The following is a 22,919-nucleotide window of genomic DNA, read 5'->3' on the forward strand; positions in this document are numbered from 1 at the left end:
AGTTATATACATGTGTACATATAGTTTAATAATGTATTTTCATTATAATATTATCTATATTATTTACTTGTTTTCAACTAAATACATTAATCAAGAAATCATTTTATTACCATATAATTTAGATTAGGGGAGTTTGATAAAGGCCACATATCTCTCCCACAAAATGGGTAATATTCCCTTCATCCATAAGATTAGACTAGAGTAACAAAAGAAATATAAATTTAACATTATATGAGGCTAGAAGACCCATATTTTTAAATTATTTAAATTTTTTTCTAGTAAAATAAATCCATTAGAATATATAATATTATGTATAACTTATTATGGAACTTAAAGCATATTTATTTATTCTTAAATTTAAAAATAGATATTAAAATTATGAAAATTATTTATTTAAATATTTTATTTAACCCAGTATTATTATTCACATATTTATATATAAATCTGAAATATTTTAAAAAATAATTTAAATTAATAAATATTTAAATAAAAAAATGTGCTATATTAAAAAATTATATTAAATATAAATAAAAAATAATTTGAAATAATAAGTACAAATTTAATTTAATTTAAATTAAATTAATGCATACATAAAATATTATTACATTAGTAAATTGAATAATTTATTTATTTACTTTCATTTATTAATAAAATTAATAAATAATATATTAATAATTTTAAATTATTAATTTTTCAATTATTTTAATTTTTCAACTATTTTAATTTTAATTTAAAATTTAAAAAAATTATTAATTTTTTGAAAAAAAAATTAACTAACTGTTTTAAAAATTAATAAGAAACACCTAGATATTTTAAAAAGTGTTTAACATTTTAATAAGATGTACACATTGATATAAATTTAAATTATAATTAAATTATAAAATATTTTATTATATTTAAATTAAGTTATAAAACTAAATACTAAATTGGATAGAAAACTATTTTATATTATTTTAAGTAAAAATAAACCAAATAATGTAAAATAAAATAAAAAATTTAAGGTGTTTAATTAAATAATTTATTTTACTTATTTTTAGGCTACACTAATGATGTACATAAAATTTTATGACATTAACCAAATTACTTACAACTTTAAATTAGATAATTTTTTCACTTAGTTGTCTAATTCACTTATACTTAGATATTATGAAGTTAGGTTCAAGGCCTATCCCAAAATTACTAGCCAAATTAAGAGGCATATTTCTCAACTAATAAATTCAAGATCTTTGTACTCACTAATAAATGTGGGAGTATAATAGTCAACACTCTCCCTCACAGATAAACCCTTTTTTTTTTAACTCTACAAGTGGGCAGTTTGAGTGGAAGCCCACATATAAGCACGTGCACTGGTACCATGTGAAGTTCGGTCTAAGGCTCATCCAAAAATAACTAGCCAAATTAGGAAGTCTATTTCTCAATTAATAAACTCAAAATATTTGTACTCACTAATCCATGTGGTACTATTCTTTAACATATATCAATTAGATGAAAATAATTAATATTGATTACCTTTACTAGAAGAGGGCAAAAATAATTACTCACTAAGCCCTATATGTTTCCTTATGTAGGCATAGAAATTTGATTGCCAAAAATAAAACACCAAACCATGGTTTGATCATTGACATCAAAACTTAATCACTAGTTAAACAATGGTCAAAGTTGAAGCTTCTGACAATCAAGCATGGAGGTTTAGTCAAACAATCTATCAATTGTCAAAATCAGAACAATCTAAATTTGGATCAATTAACGAGATTGAAGTCTAATCAACGGTCTAGATGAAGTCAATTGTACTGGGCCTCTACCAAAACTAAATTGGAAAAAATGTCACTTAGATGCAACTTAAGCACCAAAAAGGTAGAGGAGTTGGCACATAAGTGCCACATGGCATAGCATGGTCTACATCATCTAACATGTTGGAAGATATCTCAAAGGGGCATTAAGGTAAATACCTTCCCCACGTCAAGGAGATGGCAAAGAGTGTAAATTAATGGTCTTCTCATAAGGATGGCACAAGGGTATAATTAAAGAAGATGATATATGTCTATTAATGTTTTTTCCTTTTGAGAGCTTGTAACCCTAATGGCATTGTTGTCATTGTAAAATTTATTCCTCAACAATAAATAGAGATTCAAGGCAAGGGGTACATCATTAAGTCTCCCCTCTTCTCTCTAAAATTTGTCCTTAGACTTCTCTCTCTCTCTCTCTCTCTCTCTCTCTCTCTCTCTCTCTCTCTCTCTCTCTCTCTCTCTCTCTCTCTCTCTCCATTTCCTTAGTCGTGCCTCTCTCACCTTTCTCCTCTCTTCCTTCTTCCTCTCTTTTTCTTCTTCTCTTCTTCTTTCTCTCCTCTCTCACCCTCTTCGTCGAGTACCTTATCACGAGATCCCAAATCTAACATAGTATCAGAGCATTAGGTTTGGGATCCCAAAATTATAATGTTGGTTAATTAAGGTTTTATCAACTCTCTCAGTAGAAGTTCAGGTATTGAACAAGGTTTAGTTTTGAATCTCTTTTAGCTCACAAAGATAAGTTTCTTCTTCTCTTCTTTTAAGTGAGATGAATATTGTTATATATCTCAAAAGTTGAGGGTTTATTGAGCATGCTTTGATAAAAAAAGATAAAGTTACTACATCTTATATGTTAGCTTCAACTTGGTTGATATCGATATGTTTAATCTATGTTATCTTCGGTAAAAGAGATGAGTTTTTAGATTGATACAACTTGTGGATTTCGGGTTCTTTGCATATTGAATTAAATCTCGTTATTCCATTGATGGTTCCATGGTGCTTTATGATTGAAAGGTTATATTTACATACGTTGAAGGTTGTTAAGAATGAAGGTTGATATGATTGTTCAAAAAAAATTGAACTCGTGAAGGTGCTTGCAATGGTGCAAGAGTTTTTTTGAAAGGATTTGTGTTGTTCTTTCACGTTGGAAGATCTTCTATCATTAAGATTGGCTCTTGATTTTCTTTCCTAAAAGTTTAAGAGGAAAAAAGGAAAGAAAAGGTTGGATTTGAATGATTAGTAGGTGCATGACTTATAAAAGGAAGATTTAAGAAATTGATTGAGATCTCTTGAGTATTCATATAATTTCACATACCTTGATCTTTTCATTGGATTGTATCCCACATAAGCACAATATTTGAAAGACTTACCCAAAAAAGATTTAAGAAAAAAGGCAGCAAAGGGTGGTTCTTTGGGTTAGTTGTTAGCGCCAAACCTCTAGAAAGAAAGCTTCATTCTTACAAGGATCTCCAAGATATCCGAGATTTCCTTGATTATTGATTACCTTGCTTAATTATCCCATTACTTAAAATATTTAAGGCAAGTCAAGGATTGAGATTGATTTACTGAAGTGGCACCTAAGACACTAATGTAAGGTTTCTTATTTTATTTTTGTAAAGTGGCTGATTGAAGAAAGATCTTCCTTGATTTGATTTCTTGTAAAATATTCTTTCCTAAGTGAGAAAGGAATTACATGTCTTACCTATTTGATCTCGGCCAGCATGTACTCACCTTATTTGGTGCTTGATTAATTGTTGCAAGATTACATCATTGCTTTTTGGATTAGATCTTCCTCCTTTCCCAAATTGGTTCCAACCCCGAGCTGGTTAGCACCTCTTTTTCCAAGTTGGTTCCAACCCGAGTTGGCCTTGGCCTCCCTCCCCCAACGTACATATTTTTTCGTTGTCTTATTAGCTTGATACAAGGTGCTTCCATTACTCATATCAAAGGAGCATTAACACATGGTTCAAACTTGCAAATTCTTCTTAGTCTTTTTTCATACGAGTCTTCTTCGGTGGTTCATTCTCGGGTTACAATTCATATATAAGTAAAGTATTTCTGGTTCACTCCTAATGGCTATTAAAAGTTGTATTTTTTTTGTTGTCATCTTACTACCTCTCTGTGATGTAATGTGATATCGGTATCTTCTTGCATAATACTCGGTGTCATCTTTCTGGTATCTATATTTGTTTGATCCGTATCAAGATACAAAATAAAAAACAAAGGCTTCTTGGAATGTCAAAGACTGCTACGACAGCTGTGTAATTGATTGCTATTTCTCCTTTAATGAAGCATAAGTGCAAAAAATTGGTATTTCATTCTAAAAACAAGCTGACATCTGGTATTTCATTCTGAAAACATATTGCAATTATCATCTCCTGGTTGGCTTCTGCTTGTGGTCGTCTTTGTTAAGATTAGAGGATGAACTGACCACACCTTTACAATTGATGAAGGGTGGTAGTTATACAATTTTGAATAAAGAAGATAAACTTTACATGGGAAGATAATTACAACACGAGATAAATACAATGAGATCTTATCCGATAACCGAAGGAATTATGGTAATCCCTTATCATGCCCCCTCAAGATTGGCCACGATTAGAGAACTCAATCTTGTCTTGTAGCAACTGATACTGTGAATTTGGCACTAACTTTGTAAGGAGATTTGTTTCAAGGGTTCGTGGAAGCAAAAGGATTGTTGAGACGTACGGAATCGGAGAGAGCACATTGTCCTGGAAGAGTAGCGACACTACTAGGAAGAGCAGTAGAATTAGTAGAGGCTAGGAATAGCAGTGACATTAGTAGAGGCTGGAAAGAGTAGCAACACTGGTAAAGGCTAGGGCGAATAGAATCGGAGTGAGTGCATCCTTCATCTAGGGAGAAAAGGATTTTAATTGAGGTTTTTTTTCTTCGCATAAAAAATCGTCCTAGTACTGCGCGGGACAAGGGCGTTAGGGGGAAAATAATTTTCCATGAACTTAGGTCTCTCGTGCTTGGTTCTACTAAGAGGACGCGGATGGCAAAGGAGGTGAAGCTTGATGGCGATGGCAGCGTCAACGAAAGTAGAGGATGATCTACGACAATGACAACAGATTGGAGAGGAAGGTCGATAGCGACGGGCAAAGAGTCAAAATATAGCGAGATGACGCAACGAAGGTGATGAAGGTGACGACAAGAGTGTCGGTGTAGGTTGTTCTACAATGGTGATAACTAGTCGACGGTGAGGGATCGGGGAAGGTTGAAACAAAGAAGACGTTTTGGGTTGGAGACAATGAGACAGAACGATGACACTCGATGAAGGGTAACAACGATGTTAGCGGCGATGGAGGCGACAAGCGCGATGATTCGATTGGGGGAAATTCCTGTGTGGCATGGCACACGTGTGCAGCGAGTAGAAACGATGGTGGGAGAGGGCGAGGCGAACGAAATCGGAGAGTGTATCATCCGGGTGGTTCAGCTTGGGAGGGTGTGGCAGAGAGTTAGTTATGGGTGCATAGACAAAGAAGTGGAAAAGTTTGGAGAATGGCAAATAAGAAGATTGATATGCTTTGATATTGTGTTAGATATTGAACTTAACCATATTAGATGATGAACTGAACCACACCTTTACAATTGATAAAGGGTGGTATTTATATAATTATAAATAGATAAGATAAAGATAATTACAAGGGATAAATATAATAAGATTTTATCTGATAACTAAAAGATCATGTTAATCCCTAATCAGTTTTAATTTTTTTACTGGTTACAGGAAGACCTAGACTTGTTCAATTGCTTGTCAATGTATCTCAGTCCGTACCTAGAGAAAGCTGCTGGAGAAGGAGATGGATGCAGTCGGCATCGAGTCCAATAGAAACAATGAACCGGCCAAGGCGACGAAGTTTGCTCTCCTCCTGTTAAACTGTGCCTTTCTGGCTCTCGGCAACTCCGGTGGTCCTCTCCTACTCCGTCTCTATTTCATCCGAGGCGGCACCCGACTGTGGTTCTCGAGCTGGCTTCAAACTGGGGGCTGGCCGATCTTGCTTATCCCCCGCTGTATCTCTTACTTCTACCGTCGAAGTTCCACGGCTGATGATACGAAGCTCTTCTTCATCACTCCCCGTCTTTTCATGGCTTCAGCTTTTCTGGGCATCCTCCTTGGGTTGGATGATTACATCTACGCATACGGTCCTTCTTATCTGCCCGTAACAACATCTTCTCTGCTCATCTCGACCCAGTTGGCGTTTAATGCAATTTTTTCTTTTTTCGTCGTCAAGCAGAAGTTCTCTTCCTATTCAATCAATTCCCTTTTTTTATTGACACTGGGAGCCCTTGTTCTAGGGCTTCACGCCAGTGGAGACCGGCCGGCGAATGAGTCTCACTTGCACTATATGCTAGGGTTTTTCATGACCCTTGGAGCGGCTGTCTTGTATGGAAATCATGCTGCCATTGCTACAACTCGCGTACATGAAGGCCAAGCAGGAGATTACTTACAGTCTGGTTATAGAGGTGCAAACAGTGATGTCCTTCTTTGCTACTGCATTTTGCACAGTGGGCACGCTGATCCACAATGATTTCCAGGTAGACACTCAATATAATTGAAGCCAACTTGATTTCCATCAGCAAAGTGAGAGGATCTTTCTAATGTTTGCTAAATTCCTCCAATGAATTTACTCAAATATCTTTGCTCCATGGTGCAGTGGTGTTCCCTTTGATTGGTAAATTTGTGTTTTCTTGTTTTAAGCTATAAAAGAGAAATAATGCCTCATCTCGAATAGTTTCTTTAACAGTTTAGGGGTGGGTTGCAGGCAATTGCTAGAGAAGTGAGTGCATACGAGCTGGGTGAGGTCAACTATTACGTTGCTATTCTATCCAGTGCTATAATGTGGCAGTTTTACTTCCTCGGAATGGTGGGTGTTGTCTCATGTTCCTCGTCTCTAAATGCTGGAGTATTAGAAGCAGCTCTCCTTCCTGTCACACAGATATTGGCCGTCTTATTCTTTCATGAGAAATTCACTGCTGAAAAAGGTGTTTCTCTCGCTTTATCTCTTTGGGGTTTCTCTTCATACTTGTATGGAGAAAAACTGAAAGAGAAAAAGAAGATTGTGAAAGAAACTGACCTTGTGTAGTCTTGGTGGAGCTATGGGGCATGCAGTTTACTTTTTAAATCCATACAGTTTTTGTATTGTTGCTGACGTCGTACAGGGGTGGGCGTTGACGTTGCTACATGGCTCTAAAAGAAAATGCCGAACTGATTAGATGGATTGAATGCAACACACATTGGTTGTCATTTTCTCCAATAAAGGTAGAATTGAGACACATCTAGGTGTCTTTCCTATTGGATTTTGGAGAGATGGAATGACTTTGAAATCTAAAATTTTCCTTCCTCACTAACCCTTAATTGTAGCATCTTGATTATTTTTTCTTTGGGGAGTTAATCCTTCTTGATTTATTTTCTTAATTGAGAGATTTGAGGAGTTTAGGGGTGGCATCGAGTCGAGCTGAACTCAAACCTACATATCTTCTAATTGAGCATGATTTAAATACTTTGAACTTGAGCTTGAGTTGAGCCCAGCCTCAAGCCTAAATCAAAATCTTTCATGTGAGCTTAGATTATAAAACATAAGCGATTTATATTAAAAGAATTTTCTAGGCCTTAGGGCAACTAGATTTTTTTTTAAATATTTCTATCTCATCCTGATTAATCACTATTCCATATGGTACTATTTTTTGAATATAATCTTGTGAAGTTTGAAGACTATAATGGTATCTTCTCTTGCATTTTCTTCCATTGTTGCTACTACTATTACTTCATGTATGATATCTGTCACTTCCTCCTTTTCATATTGTATCATTGACTCAGGAGCCTTCGAGCATTTCACAAGTAATAAAAAATGAACTCAAATGTATTTTATTTTATTTAGTAAAGTTCTTTTGCTTTTATTTTATGCACAAAAAGACTAGTGGGTACCTGCAACTCTGACCTCATTGGGTATTAGGTTGGAGACTGTTGAATTTTTGGAAAAGAGAAAAACTTCACTGACTTTATATAATTTGAGTACATGAACCCATATTTATAATAGAGGAATGTAGTAACGTCCAATTACAATTAAACTATATTTGTCCCAATTACACCTAAAGTCTAACAAAGATAAGTCCTAGTATTATTAAATAATTGAACACAAATAGAAGACTAACATAACTAAAATATATTTAAACTAAGACTCTTGTAAGACTCCACCATATTAATTCTGACTATGTGAGATTTCTTATTGTGAGAGTCATGTAAGAACCTTCAATATCTTCCTCCTCCCCCCCCCCCCCCTCAAGTTGGAGTTTATAACTTCAGCTTGCAATTAAAAGGATTCTTGGTGTTTAATTTTTTTTTGCCACAAAAAATTCTTCATAGATGCAAAAAGTTCATCTTTTGTGCTCCCCCTTTGTTCAATATTTTGGTCACATAAAAATTACTTCAACATGTGGAACAAAAGACCTCTTTCTTGTTCTTCTTGTTCTACTTCTCCCCCTCAAGCTGGGGATAAAAAAGACATAGAAACCCATCATGGACAAAACACAATATGGGAGAAGAAAATCACTCCTAACTGTACGAAAACACCCTTCGGTCAATTTTAAAGGCGAAAAATTATCCAATTTTAAGGCTAAAAAAAGAGACTATGCTCTTTTTAAGGGTAGCTCAAACACAAATCACCTCTTGGGTGAAGAATAAAAGACTTGACTAAGTTGGATGTTGGGCACACTCCTATACTTTTTAGGTAGTGGGTCAAGGCATTACTCTGAAGTAATAAAAATAGAAGATGATAAATTGAAGAAATAATTGAGAAAAATAACTTTTACCAGAAGGAAGCGACTATACAACACTAATACTTCCAAAGTAACCTTTTTTTTTAAAGCTAGGGGAGACAATAACAATAGAACTTAATAAACTTGACAAAGTATAATATTTTGGGGGAGCTCACAACTTTTCGTAGTTAACTATGTTGAAGATATACTACCACGTAACAAAAACACAAAACTTGAAACCAGCATTGATGCAAGATATTGCACATCATGAATGAACACATCATGGAGTGATTTAGTTTGAATAAAACTCTCTGATTAGAATACAACTTTGACTAAAAAACTCGGATTTTAGGAAAAAATGAAACTCAAATCACGTCAATGCTTGGAGAGATAATAGGAGAACAAATAGGGAAGAAGGAGAGATTTTTAGCAGAATTGACTTTTAATACTTTTGATATCAATATCTCCAAAAATATAGGTCATAATTAAAAATGGTTTATTGATCAAGAATCTAGACTCAAATATCTTTAATTTGATATCAAATTTGACATAAAAATATTTGTTCTTGAGTTGTGAAGTTGGGTCCAAGGTCCATCCCAAAATGACTAGCCAACTTAGGAAGCCTCTTTCTCAACAATAAAGTTAAGATCTTTCTACTCACTAATCCATGTGGGATTATTTCTTAACACTCTCCATCATGTGTAGGCTCTCTTTTGTGGCTCTACATGTGGATAATTTGGGTGGTGGCCCACAAATGAGTGCCTGCTCTGATATCAGGTTGAATTTATGAAAAAAAAATAAAATTCTTTGACTTATTGTAATCTGAGTACATGAGCCCTTGTTTATAATAGAGGAAAGTAATAGAGACCCTTGTCCCAATTACACCCAAATTCTAATACTTAAAGATAAGTACTAGCATAATTAAACAACTCAACATAAATAGAAGATTATCATAACTAAATACTTTTAAACAGAGACTCTTCTGTGAGACCTCCTTCTATGAGACTCTTGTAAGACTCCACCATATTAATTTTGGCATTGTGAGACTTCTTAATATAAGAGTCTTCCATATCTTCTCTTCAACACTCCCCCTCAAGCTAGAGTTTATAACTTCAGCATACAATGAAAAAAATTCTTAGTCTTCAATTTACCTTGCCGCAAAATTTTCTTCATAGACACAAAAAATTCATCTTTTGTACTTTCCCTTTCTTGAATATTTTGGTCACAAAAAATTACCACAATTTGTGGAACAAAATACATTTTTCTTGTACTTCTCCTTCTACTTCACCCCCTCAAGTTGTGGATAAAAAGAACATAAAGACCCAGTTTGATAAAACATAATATGGAAGAAGATAATCACTCCTAGCCGTACAACAAAGTTTCATACACCAGTCAAAATGGTCATAGTCTCAAACACACTCCGTTCAAGTTTAAAGGCGGAAAACTAGCCCAAGTTAGGGCTTAAAAAAGAGACTACTCACTTTTTAAGTGTAGCTCAAACACAAATCACCTCTTGGGTGAAGAATAAAACACTTGACTCAAGATAGATGTTGAGCACACTCATATAATTTTTAGGTAGTGGGTCTAAGCATTGCTGTGAAGTGAAGAAAATACAAGATGATAAACTGAAGAAATACATGAGAAAAATAACTTTAACAGGAAGGAGGTGACTACGCAATTCTCATACTTCCAAAGTGACCTTTTTCTTTTTTGTTGCAAAATTAGGGGAGACTATAACTGTAGAATGTAATAAACTTGACCAATTATAACTTTTTTGGGGTGATCACAATTTTTTGGATTTAATTATGTGGAAAATACTCAACCAAGTAACAACAACACAAAACTTGAAAACAACATTGATGCAAGATATTGCATATTTGGAATTAGCACATCATGGTGTGATTAAGTTGGACCAAAAATATTTGATTAGAAGAAAACTTTTGCTAAAAAACTCAGATTTTAGGAGAAGTGGAAACTCAAATCACGTCAATGCCAGAGAGATAATGGGAAAGGAAATAGGGGAAACTGAGAGATTTTCGAAAGAACTGACCTTTGATACTTCTAATATCAATATCTCCAAAAAAATAGTTCAAAATCACCAAAAGGTTTATTAATAAATAAACTACACTCAAATATATTTAATTTGATATCTAATTTGACATAAAAATATACGTTCTTGAATCTTTTAAGACCTCTTGATTCTCTTCATTTTGTATCTTGACCCTTGCCAACTGCAATGAGAATATCTCCTTCAATATAGATCAGATTGACATAATTTTTTCTCATTTTGAAACTAGACTTCAATACCATTCATAAGAATATAAATTTTACTCATAAAATATACTTATTTTGAGATAAAGAATTTGATATATTTCGGAATCTATAATCTTTTCGAACTGAGTACTCTTTCTTCTTTGGCCAACAACCATTGACTCTTCCACGATCAACATCTCCATCTAGAAAACCCAAATTGAGAATTGGTTGAATAGGTAAGATAATAAACTTACAAATATTTTTTTGGATATATAATTATCCCTGTAAAGTATCATTTTTATGGCATAAAATGGCTAGAAATTAGAAGTTTTCTACTGCTACTCAAACCTTTCTTGCAGTCTAACCTTTGTTGCTTCAAATGTCGATTGCTCTTTGGAAATCTCATTATGGAAGTTCGAATGTCAAGAAAACAATGGGTATAGGGACTGAAAAGAGAGAAAAATGATATAAAATACGAATCTAAACTACTAGAGATGATAGATAAAAAAAATGATTGCATTATCTATGTGGTTGGCCAAGTCAACTCACAGAACCTACTCTAATACCATGATGAATTTTTGGAAAAGAGAAAAACTTCACTGACTTAGTGTAATTTGAGTACATTAGCCCATATTTATAATGGAGGAAAGTAGTTGAGTCCAATTACAATTAAATTATCCTTGTCTCTATTACACCCAAAGCCTAACTCAAATATAAATCTTAGTATTATTAAATAACTAAACATAAATAGAAGACTAACATAACTAAAAATAAGTTTTACTCAAGACTCTTCTGTGAGACTCATGTAAGACTCCACTATATTAATTCTGGCTATGTGAGACTTCTTACTGTGAGAGTCATGTAAGAGCCTTCCATATATTCTCTTCAATAGAATCAAGTTTTCTCGTAACTGACATGTGTGGTTGAATCCAATAATGAAGTTTGCCTCTTAAATTGGCAAACTTGATTGTCGCAAACTTGACTAAGACAATCAAGTTGTTGCGCTTCTACAATTTTGATGTCTTTTATGACCTAAATAGGAAATTGAGTCTAGTTGAGCCTATTCCAAGTTGTATATTCAGTCTTACTACTATAATTAGATAAAGTTATTATTATATATAAATTTTATATTATATTAAAATAAATTTAAGATAATAAAAGTACTAAAAAATCATATTTATAAAATAAAAATTATTTTTTACAAAAAAAAATTAACTAGAAAATTTCTTAAATCAATATTGAAAGGCGTAAATTAGATAAGAAGAATATTTTTTAATAATTAGTATAAAATTTTTTTACTTTATTAAAATAAATAGAAGGTAATAAAATGTATACGTTTAAAAAAAATTACAAATTTCTTAAATCGAATATGAAGGAATAAATTAGATTAGAAGAAGATTTATTAATAATTAATATAAAATTTAATATTTTACTACAAAAAATAAAATGTAATATAAGTGAACATAAAAATTTTTAAATTAAAATTTATCTTAAATCAATAATGAGAGGAGATAAAGATAAAGACAAAATTTTAAATTAATTAAAATAAAAATTATAGATTTTTTACAATAAATTACAGGCAAAAAATTATTTTTATTTTTAAAAATTCAAAAATATCTTAAATCGATAATGAATGGTATTAATTAGATTATAATTTAATTTTTAAATAACTACAATATTAAATTTGTATAATTTTACAATAAATAGAAGGTAATAAAACATGTACTGATAAATAATTTTTTTTATAAAATACTTTTAAATTACTAAATATCTTAAATCGATAATGAAAAGCGTTAATCAGATGAAGAAAATTTTTCATAATTAGTAAAAAATTATTTTTATTATTACAAAAAAGAAGGTAAGAAAAAGTTTACGAACAAATAAGATTTTTAAAAACAAAGATAATTTTTTAAAAATATTTTCTAAATTAGAAAATTTCTTAAAGCTATAATCAATAGGTGTTAATGATATTAAAATAAATTTTTAGTAATTAATATATAATTTTTTATTTTTGGCAGAATAAAAACATGGTAATAAAACGTGCAACAACATATAAGATTTTTTTAATAAATTAAAAATTAAAAAATTGGCTGATCTTACAACATGAGCCCAAACAACTAAATCTTTACAAATATGAATATTCTCCTCATAAGAATACTGAAGATGCCAAGATGGAAGACAGGAGCCTTTGCACCATGAGATAATGGTGGACAAATCACCTTCAACAATCAAAGGAATTTGAAAATGCTGAATACTGATCTGAATTCCTTTCAAAAGAGCACAAATTTCAGCCTCCAATGCAGCTGTTAGACCAAGATATCTCAAGAAAGCAAACTGAACCACACTAGCTTGATTAAGAATAACATCTCCAATACCTGCTGGTTCAGGACTACCAGAAGAGCTTCCATCAAAATTAAGTTCAAGGGATCCCTCAGGAGAAGGATTCCAAGCAACTGATGAAACAGGTGAAGAAACATGAAAACAAATAAAATCTGACCAGTTTTCTCTTACCACTGAACTTGGGTAAAAGGAAAAAGATGAAAGGTATGAACCTGTGACATAATAGAGTGAATAACCTGCTCAATAAGACCTCCCACAGAGCAACTAACACCCCCGAAAGTGCTATTATTACACTTCTTCCGAAGATGCCAAAAGACTGCTGAGAGGGAAATGTTCCCTTCTTAGAGCAGGCTTTTCTTAGTTCAATTTGGTGTTTCTTTGCAGGATATTGCTGGTACCCTGGCAACAGAGGAGGCAGAAGACTTGGCTCAAGTGCACAAGTTGCGTTCTGCACTTGAATCAGTTGACCACAAGAGAATGAAGGTACTGGTTTGTACTTATTGGGGCCATTTGTTCTGTATTCCTGTTTCCATGTATTATAGTTGGCTGTACATCTGTGTATAGGTAAACATTTACATTGTAAGTCAAGTAAAATACAAGTTATAAAATGTAAAAGTACAAGTCTTTCATTTTTTAATTCTGCTCACGAAACTGTGTAATAGAATTTGCTAAAGATATTTGGGATTTAACCCTTTTCTACCATTGTTAGGTATCTTATCTTATTTATCATTTTCTAACATGAATAGATTTTCTTTTTCATGTAATAGACTTAACCGACTTCTGCACAAGATAGAGAGATCGAGTTCTTGAAAATATTTTGCTTCTCACTGTTTAAGCAATTTTTATTCATAGGCTTTTTATGTAGTCACCTATCATTGATGTCTAAAATGTACTCAATTCTGTGTTTTACTTCATATGTTTTCCCACTGTTGTCAGTTGGTCTTTGAACTGTAATCTTTTTGTTTTTGCGGTTTTTTAATTATGTTGGACTAACATGAGTAGGAATAATCTTGTTTTTTTTTTCAAGATTTTGCAACAAATGAACAAGGTGGTTCACCTATCCAAAGCCTATCCACTGCAGCTGAAGATGCACGATTAGCATCATTAATATCTCTTGATGGCATCTTGAAACAAGTCAAGGTCTGGTTACCTATAAAAAGAATAACAGTTATATATCTGCTTATAGTTCTGAATCTGTTTTACTCTGTGAGTGAAGTTTGAGTACAAGATAGGAACATGTTCTTCACTGTTTTTATAGGATATATCAAGACAAGCTTCTCAAAACTCTCTGTCCAAAAGCAAGAAGAAAGCCTTACTTACTTCTCTAGATGAACTCTCTGGAAGAATGCCTTCACTTCTTGCTATTGATCATCCATGTGCTCAAAGGCAGATCGCATGTGCCAGGATAGCAATGGAGGTATGAAAATTATTCCTTTTATGCATGGGAACTTCGGAAACTGGCATTTGGTCCTCCTGGAGGTAGAACTTCCTATCATTGTGTCTGAGTGGATATCTGAGCTTTTTTGCAGTTATCTGGTTGCTTACATCTGCTTTTTGCATATTTTTAAAAATATATATATTCTTTTTGCTTTGGCCTCCTCTTTGACTCCTCTTTGAGAGTTGGGGTGATTTTGTTAGGATGTAAACCGTATAAAAGAGGTCTGCATCAAATGTGTTTGAGGTCACTACCTTTTGGATATGTTACCTGTCTATTTCCTTTAGTGAAGATGAATTTCTTTCCTTTCAAAGTTGCTTTAGTTGCCGGTCGTTATGTGGAGGTGGGAGCACCCCATCCTTCAAATAAGGAAAAACACAAAAAGTGCTATCATATTAGCCCTTGGATACAAGTAAGAAGGAAAAAAGTTCTTTCTATTCATCCATCTGCTACTTTGTTGTGCAGACCGTTCCTGAAGAGGTGCACCAACCTGGGGAGGTTCAACTTCTGTCGGCCTCTTCTGATTGCTCTTCTGGGCAGGAGACTGCAGTATCACAATGGAATGTGTTACAGTTCAACACTGGATCGACATCACCATTTATCATCAAATGTGGTGCCAACTCCCAATCTGAGCTGGTTGTTAAAGCAGATGCAAGGGTTCAAGAACCCAAAGGGGGTGAATTTATCAGAGTTGTTCCAAGGCCGTCAGACCTTGCCGATATGTCAATGGAGGAGATGAAGCAGGTGTTTAACCAATTGCCTGAAGCGATAAGTTTGTTGGCTATGGCAAGAACTGCTGATGGGACACGAGCCCGGTACTCGAGATTGTACCGGACATTGGCAATGAAAGTTCCATTGCTGAGAGACGTGGTCAGCGCGCTTGAAAAGGGTGGAGCACTAAAACATGGTCAGAGAGAATTTACCCATGGGCTCACACTTGGTTTATCAAATATATGATCCAAGCCCAGCCAATTAATGGTACACTCTTGTGAACGGTACATAAGAATCTGACGTAGTGCTCGCTGACTCAATCTAACAGCCGAATATTATGATCTCCGTTGCTTCTCTCTCCTCTAGTCTTCTGTATGGGAAGTAAAAAGGTGACAGAAGCTCGAAGCCTCGAGTGCCTAAATACCCTCACTGTACTAATTCATTCCCCTTGCGGATCTCCACGTCCTGCTCGTCATTTCATGGTTTCTCTGCCCTGCATGGAGAGAGATCGCCCTCCTCCGTAACCAGCATATTTTTTTTCACCCTTTCTCGACAACGAACAAGTGGACAGCTCTGCGAGTCGAGGGATCAGGTCGGACCGCGGGAAAATGGCTCCCACCACCAGCCGCTCCGACGCCGTGCGGTTTCTAAGCATAGCCGAGAAGCTCCTGATCGCCCAGGATCTCATCGGCAGCAAAAAGTTCGCCCTTCAGGCCATCGACGCTGACCCACTCCTTGACGGCGTCGACCAGATCGTCGCTGTCGCAGATGTTCTTCTCGCCGCTGAGAAGCGCGTCAACAACCACTATGATTGGTACGCTGTCCTCAAGTTGGATGCCTCCTCTGGTTCTGCTGTCGACCTCGACACTATAAAGAAGAAGTATCGGAAGCTGGCGCTGCTCTTGCACCCGGATAAGAACAAGAATGCTGGGGCTGACTCCGCTTTCAAACTGGTCGCTGACGCCTGGTCCGTCCTCTCGGATCCCACCAAGCGCACGCTCTACGACAAGGAGCGAAAGATTGCCCTCAGGTTCGGTTCTGCCGGGAGGGAGCGGCCTACTCGGGCGCAGAGTAAGGCGGATTCTGCTTCTGCGTCTGCCCCGGCGTCAGCCGCTGAGGCCGATCGGGGATCGGAGAATTTTTGGACGGGTTGCCCTTATTGCTGTTACATGTACGAGTATGCGAGGGTTTATGAGAACTGTAATCTCAAGTGTCAGAACTGTCATCGGCCCTTCAGGGCTTCGGAGGTGAAGAATCTTCCGCAGACCGTGCCGGGGATGAACGCGTACTACTGTAATTGGGGCTTTTTCCCGATGGGATCTCCAGGATTTAACCCCGGTAGTCCTTGCCCCAATCCGTATATGGGAATGGGGTTCGGAGGTGGTCAAGCTGTGAATCCATTTTTCCCTATGTTTCCAGGCAATTTTCAGCCGGGCGTGATTCCTAATGCTGTGAATGCTGAGCCGCGAGGCGGTTCAGCTAATACTTCTGATCCAAATGCCAGACCGGTAGTGGAAGCTGGGAGTCAGAAAGGGTGCCCGGGGAAGTCCAACCACGCCAATGCGAAACAAAGTGAGATATCTAAAACCCCTCCTTCTAAACAGAGGAAGCAGTCGATAAGCCCAAGTGTTGAGCAGAGGGTTGTGGCTTCGCAGGTTAGGCATTCACCCAGGTTAGATAAGTCGAAAGCAGAAATCCTGGACAAGCTAAAAAATCCTGAAGAAAAGGTTCAAAGGCCTACTAGAACAAAAAAGAAGGCAGTAAAGAGAACATGGGCGCCCACTGGAAGGCCAATCACCCGTCAGCAAAAAGAAAAGGTTACTTCAAACATGGAGACTAGCAAGCAAGATTCACCTTCAGCAGTTTTAGAAGATAACAGGGCTGGTCATGAGGAGAATAACAACGCGGCAGTACCTAATGGCAAGCATACTTCTGAAGATATTCATGGTAATCATGGACTTGGAGATGACCAAAATGGAGTAGGCTCAGCAGAATTTCACGCTGAGATGATGGACACAGACATCTCTGACATACTAAGTACTTTACCAAAGATTTATAACGTCAAAGGTGAAGAGGTAGATATTCACTTATCTGCTTTTAGATTGTGAGGGGCATTTGATGTCTGTTCTTGTAAGTTTATAGGTTGGATTTGACCAAAAGATGAGCCCAAGGTGCTGTTATAACTGGTGGTTTCACTTGTGAAGTATATTGTACCGCTTGTGAGCAAAGTTTGCGCAGCTTCTAGAAGCTGGTTTTTTCATTGATTTTTTGCACTTTGCAGGGGACATCTTGTAGAGTGTAGAAGCCTCAGAAAATCGGACCAACTCAAAAATGGTTGAAGGTAATGTTAGAGTTAGTAATTTTCTCTGGAACTAGAGATGCATAAACTGTTTTGCTAATCTACTTGCCTTCTCGTTTTCTCCTCACTTTTTCTAGTAGGCTCTCAGTAGTTTGTAGACAATTTGTTCTAGGTATCAAACACTATGAAGCTGGCAAAGGTTTTGTAGGAAGACAAACTAAACAGAAAAAAACTGTAAATACGGACCAGAAAGATCAATTGCATATGGATAATCCGTTGAGGCTATACAGTCAAAATAGTTGTTATTCACAGGAAAAATAAATGAGAAAATTTCTGTTCTTATAACTTCTTTGTTTTATTTTTCTTTTCTTTTTTTTTATCGGATTGCTTTGAGACGAGAAGATGAGAATTTCTGGCAACCAGTTTTTAATGTGCTAGTTAAAAACTTGCCAGCCAAATGCTTAAGGGAAGCAATGTCAAAGGTGATCATTCTTCATCTCATAAAGAGATGTGCAAGCCCCAACGCTATGGAGAGTGAAAGCTGCTACTTGCTGATGTTGTATTATGAAAGGTTTTTTTCTCTCCTCTGTGCTGCCAATATGCACTCTGTACAAGAAAAAAGAATTATCATCTGAATATTGCTGCTCTCAGTTGATTGATTCTGACTTCCTTTTACAGAAGAGTGAGGTGAAATGTTACTTGAGAATTTGATGAGTCACCTGTACAAGGGTCCTCCGTTATTATTTATTGGTTTTAATTCCATTTTGATATGCAAAGTGGGATTATCTGCTTAACCTGTTCTTGAAAATGAAAGAATGGGTCTTCACATAATCCAGTATGGAGATTATGGGAATTTTAGAGGTTTAAAGTTCTTTTTAATCTTCTAAATATTTCTTTCATCAAAGGATAGTATTCTAAAACACCAAAAGAAGCACCTAAATGGAGAGGTCTTCACTGAAAACAATGGCAGTTTCATTTGCTTGAAGTGAACAATTGAACTACGTATACTATTTTTTTTTTTTTTATGAAAGAAAAAAAAATAGTATACATAGTTCAATTGTTCACTTCAAGCAAATAGGTTGTAGTATACGTATTTTAGAGGAGTGTCTTGTGGCATTTGAGAACTGGTTGCTGCTGGCGGTGGGGTGAGAAATGGAAGTGGTTGGATTTTGCCTGTGGGAAATGAAAGAAGAGAAGGAATAGAAGGAATGGTGAGTATTGGAATGGAAGGCATTGGTGACATTGATGTTGGACAGTGGGCTTGAAGGCAAAGATGGCAAACTGATATTAAGCAGGGTGCTAGGGTTGCTTGAGTAGTGCGTGTTGGGGGCAATTTGGTTGTAGGCAAAGCCGCAATGGGTGGGATGGCTATGTCGACAGTTATGGCTTTGGAGGAGTTGGCATGGTCGGCATTGGAGAAGCAGGTAATCGTGGCAGTGTAGGTTTAGGAAGAGAAGGGATTGTAGGTAATGAAGGCACAGAAGTTTGTTAGAAGATGCCATGCAGCAAGGCTCACATCCATTTTCAGTGATAACCATTTGAGAAGAAATGCAAAGAGGGTGAGAGAACAAAAGCCATGGCTAGCCAGCAAGATTCAGCTACGCAAATTGATCAAGGACTAATGGTGGATGAGCAAACAAGCTGAGTCAGGTATTTGTAAAGGTCCTTTGGGTAGTGGTTTCAATTTTGTGTTTGGTAGTTCAACTTCTCATCAATTTCCCTGCAATATTGTCAAAGAAAGATTTTCTTCTCAATGAAATTATGAAGGATGACACATACTACAGTATTGATACCTTACAAACTAGTGGTTCAACGAGATATAGTCAGGTAAAACCTATGTGAGGCTTTGTAGGTTTTTATAACAAAATTAAATTTCCTATCACACATTTTATTTTAATTATATTTTATTTAAAAAAATTAAAAAGGAAGCCCACCCCTATGAGGAAACTCATCTTGTGAATTGAGAAGCGAGGGGTAGAGATTGGAGCTCCTCCTTCTCCCTTCCATTCGTCATGAAGGAAATGCTCCTTGAATTGGAAAGTGAGGGAGAGGCAGCCCTATCTCTGCCCTTCAACCTTGTTCGAGCAGGGTGATAAAGAGGGAGAGTAAACATCCTTCCTCTTTTTAATGCTTTGGGAGGGGACTAATGTCCTCTCCTAGCCATCATTAATGGATAAAGGAGAGATGTTGTACCCCACTTAGTGATGATGGAATGAGGAAAGGGCCTTGCCCTTTTCTTTCTCTTGCCAACATGTAAAAGACAATGGAGAAGAGGGAGGAGGGAGAGAAGGAGCCCCCCTCTTCTTTCTATTGCCACTAGTAAAAAACAATGAAGAAGAGGGGGACCACACTCCCTCTTTGCACGTGGCTCGAGGTTGAAGAAGACCTCTAATGCACAAAAACAAAAACAAAAACAAAAATTCGAAAGCATATGATAAGTGGTAACCAGATTAATTTCCGAGTCGGATTGGACAGGTTGAGTCGCCCGTTCCAACTCTCTCAATCCCAGTCGCCCCTATGCCAATCTTGAGAGCCGTTTCAAGAATTTGAGCTTAATCTTGTGCGGCCGCAGCAGCAACTTGAACAACTGCTATCGTTAAACCCGCCATGAGATGGTTCTTCGCCTCTTGCAGTCAGAAGTCGAAATTAATTGATGAGATTAATGTTTGGCAGCGTGAAATGAGGAGAAATACGATATACTAACTAATTGGTCTCCTGTTGCAACAGCAGTAGCTCAGTGGCTGCTGGAATCCCTGTCGGCGTAGTCTCCTAATCGTCCTCCGGCTTCAACATCCATGGAAACGGATAATTTAAGGGAGGCCTAGGATAGAAAGGAAGAACAAGCTTGATGCAAAGTGGGTATTTAGAGGGACAAACCAACTCTCTCGGTTGCATGATGGTCTTTATAGGGACAAACCCACGCATTGAATCGAAGAAACCAACGAACCGCAAGGAAGCTGAAGACTCGAAGCATTTTGTCAAAGAAAGATTATCTTCTGCTCTTCGACAAAAAAACCACGAGAATTTTGCCCAACTATACAAAATAATAGAGAACCTTGGATCTTGGTTTGTTAGCCCTTATCCAACTCTCTGGTAGCACCTTCAATTTGACTAAATGACATTTAAAACATTGAAGCTACCAAAAAAAAAAAAAATTACGAGCCTAGAGTTGAGATACTCTCCCACTTTTCATTTTAAAAATGAATTAACCTTAATCTTAACCCTAATTAACTAATTTATAATGTTAAATAAATATTGATTTATCAATACTTCCTGCTCGGCATCAATAGTTAACACTAGTTCTAGTGTGGCCATAGATAATGATTCAATTTGACTTGTATTTTATACAAAGTTTTAAATGTAGATTGAAGCTCGAACTCGATTAAAATTATTGGGTTCGAGCTCGAGTTCGAAATATTTAAATCAAAGTCAGCTCGAATATAGGTAAGTTCGAGCTCGACTCAACTCGATGCCACCCCTACCCATTAGTACAACTTGCACTAAAGTGGTATATTTGATTGTTTTGCACCAACTTGACGTGGACTGTTGAATAAGCATTAAATGTCATATCTTGTAATTAAGCAAGTGAGTGGCATATCTTGGAATTAGTAAGTATTTTTAAGTTTTTTTCATATTTATCATATATTAGGGTTTCTACCCTTGATTATAAATAAGACATTATGGGAGGAGAAGCTCATGTTGAAGCTCTCCTTGTGTGGTTCAAAACCCCAACTCGAGTTGTTTCTTTGCTCTCATTCTAAGTTTTTTTTTCTTTCTTATTATTTTTACCTTTTCTTCACGTCAACTTTGGCTCCTCCAAGCATAATACCCTAGAATCTAACAATTAACATTTGACAACTCCTATTGGTACTTAGTCATTTCATGAAATGTGGATAATTGTTGTTTTAACACATCAAACACACTTCTCGTAACCAAATTCTAGACTACCCACCACGAACCACCATTTCTAGGGTCTTTCATGTAATAAACCTATTCCATTTGAAATGTCAATGCAAAACAGTCATCATTGCACCATTTCTATGAGATATTAACACTAGTAAACTTGTCATTTGTCTTAATACCTTGTCTACTATTGCTTATATCAAAACACTTTCATTTGAGCACATAAACAAAAAAATTGCTCAAGTAATGTACTTTGATTATATCAGTTAAAACTTCATAATAATCAAGGTAATTATCTTTGTAGTGCCCCTTTATAACAACGGCGTTATTTTGAGTCCTACGATTTATCTCAAGTTGTTCGATGTGGATACACATGTCATCAACAATACAACTCTGAGTAGTTATTACTTAATATAGTACTCATTCTAAAATGGTAGATATCACTATTCATTTTTAAGTTAGCCATGAGCTAGACTTTTAACCTATCATAGATTATATGACATCAAGAATATTATGCATTAAACCCCACAATTTTGAACTCATATACACTTGATTGACACACTTAACCTTTTGTTTAAACCAAACAACAAAAACTTCGTGTCATTGGTCCAATTTGGTTGTACCATCCTTTTGCAAAACTTCGTTGTGTTCATTGTATAACATAAAAATATTGAACAATTAAAATCATATTTGATAACTAAACATATAAGATGAAACCAACAAGTACTTACAAGATGTATCATTCGATCTCATCACAATTGTTCAGTAAAACTCGCAACATCTTGTTGTACAAGTTCAAGTCAAGGATTAAGGGGGGGTTAGTGCCCCAAAGTGGATTCTTGAAGATCAAGTCATGTCCAACATGAAGATCATGTCATGTCATGTACATGAAGATCAGGTAAGAATTTGTGTTAGTGTTGACGACTTCATGTGTACTGGAAAACAGTTTCCAGTGTTAGTGCCCCAACATGAGAAAAACATAAAAAACAAGAGAATTTCTAAACCTTTACAGTGCACTTAATTACAACATAATCCTTAAACCCCAAATTAGGTAAAACAACCATTATTACTACACGAATAAATTATTTAATGTATAATTAAATATACTAATATATTTATTAATTGAATTAGATATTTTATTGTACATTAATATGGTAATTACATGAGCCAATGAAATAACTACATGATTAATTACAAATAATAAATAAATAACATTATAAATAACAAAAACGAAAGTAATACGTTGAGTTATTAATTTATTAATAACATATGATATACTTTAACCTAAAAATGAATAATTTAAGAGAAAAAAATGATTTAATCATAACTTTAATACACTATATATTTGTACATAACATATTTTATGTATTATTAATTATTAATATATTATCAAAAAATTTAAAACTATTGGTTT

The 22,919-nt window shown here is 35.4% G+C and overlaps 1 protein-coding gene and 1 pseudogene across 1 annotated transcript; both read left to right on the top strand.

Moving 5' to 3' along the window:
- Nucleotides 1-5,608: 5,608 nt before the first annotated feature.
- On the top strand, nt 5,609-15,549 carry LOC137940202 (purine permease 3-like; annotated as a pseudogene).
- A 101-nt stretch (nt 15,550-15,650) lies between these two features.
- Nucleotides 15,651-17,904, top strand: LOC137941470 (uncharacterized). The gene is made up of 2 exons (XM_068786904.1): nt 15,651-17,378; nt 17,585-17,904. Exons 1-2 carry the CDS (start codon nt 15,912-15,914, stop codon nt 17,603-17,605), a joined length of 1,488 nt encoding a protein of 495 aa, XP_068643005.1. The 5' UTR covers nt 15,651-15,911; the 3' UTR covers nt 17,606-17,904.
- The last annotated feature ends 5,015 nt before the right edge of the window (nt 17,905-22,919 follow it).

This window comes from Aristolochia californica, unplaced genomic scaffold (assembly GCF_029961685.1).
Source record: "Aristolochia californica isolate CCGP_79_NKW_82.1479 unplaced genomic scaffold, dmAriCali1.0.hap1 SCAF_9, whole genome shotgun sequence".
Lineage (NCBI taxonomy): Eukaryota > Viridiplantae > Streptophyta > Magnoliopsida > Piperales > Aristolochiaceae > Aristolochia > Aristolochia californica.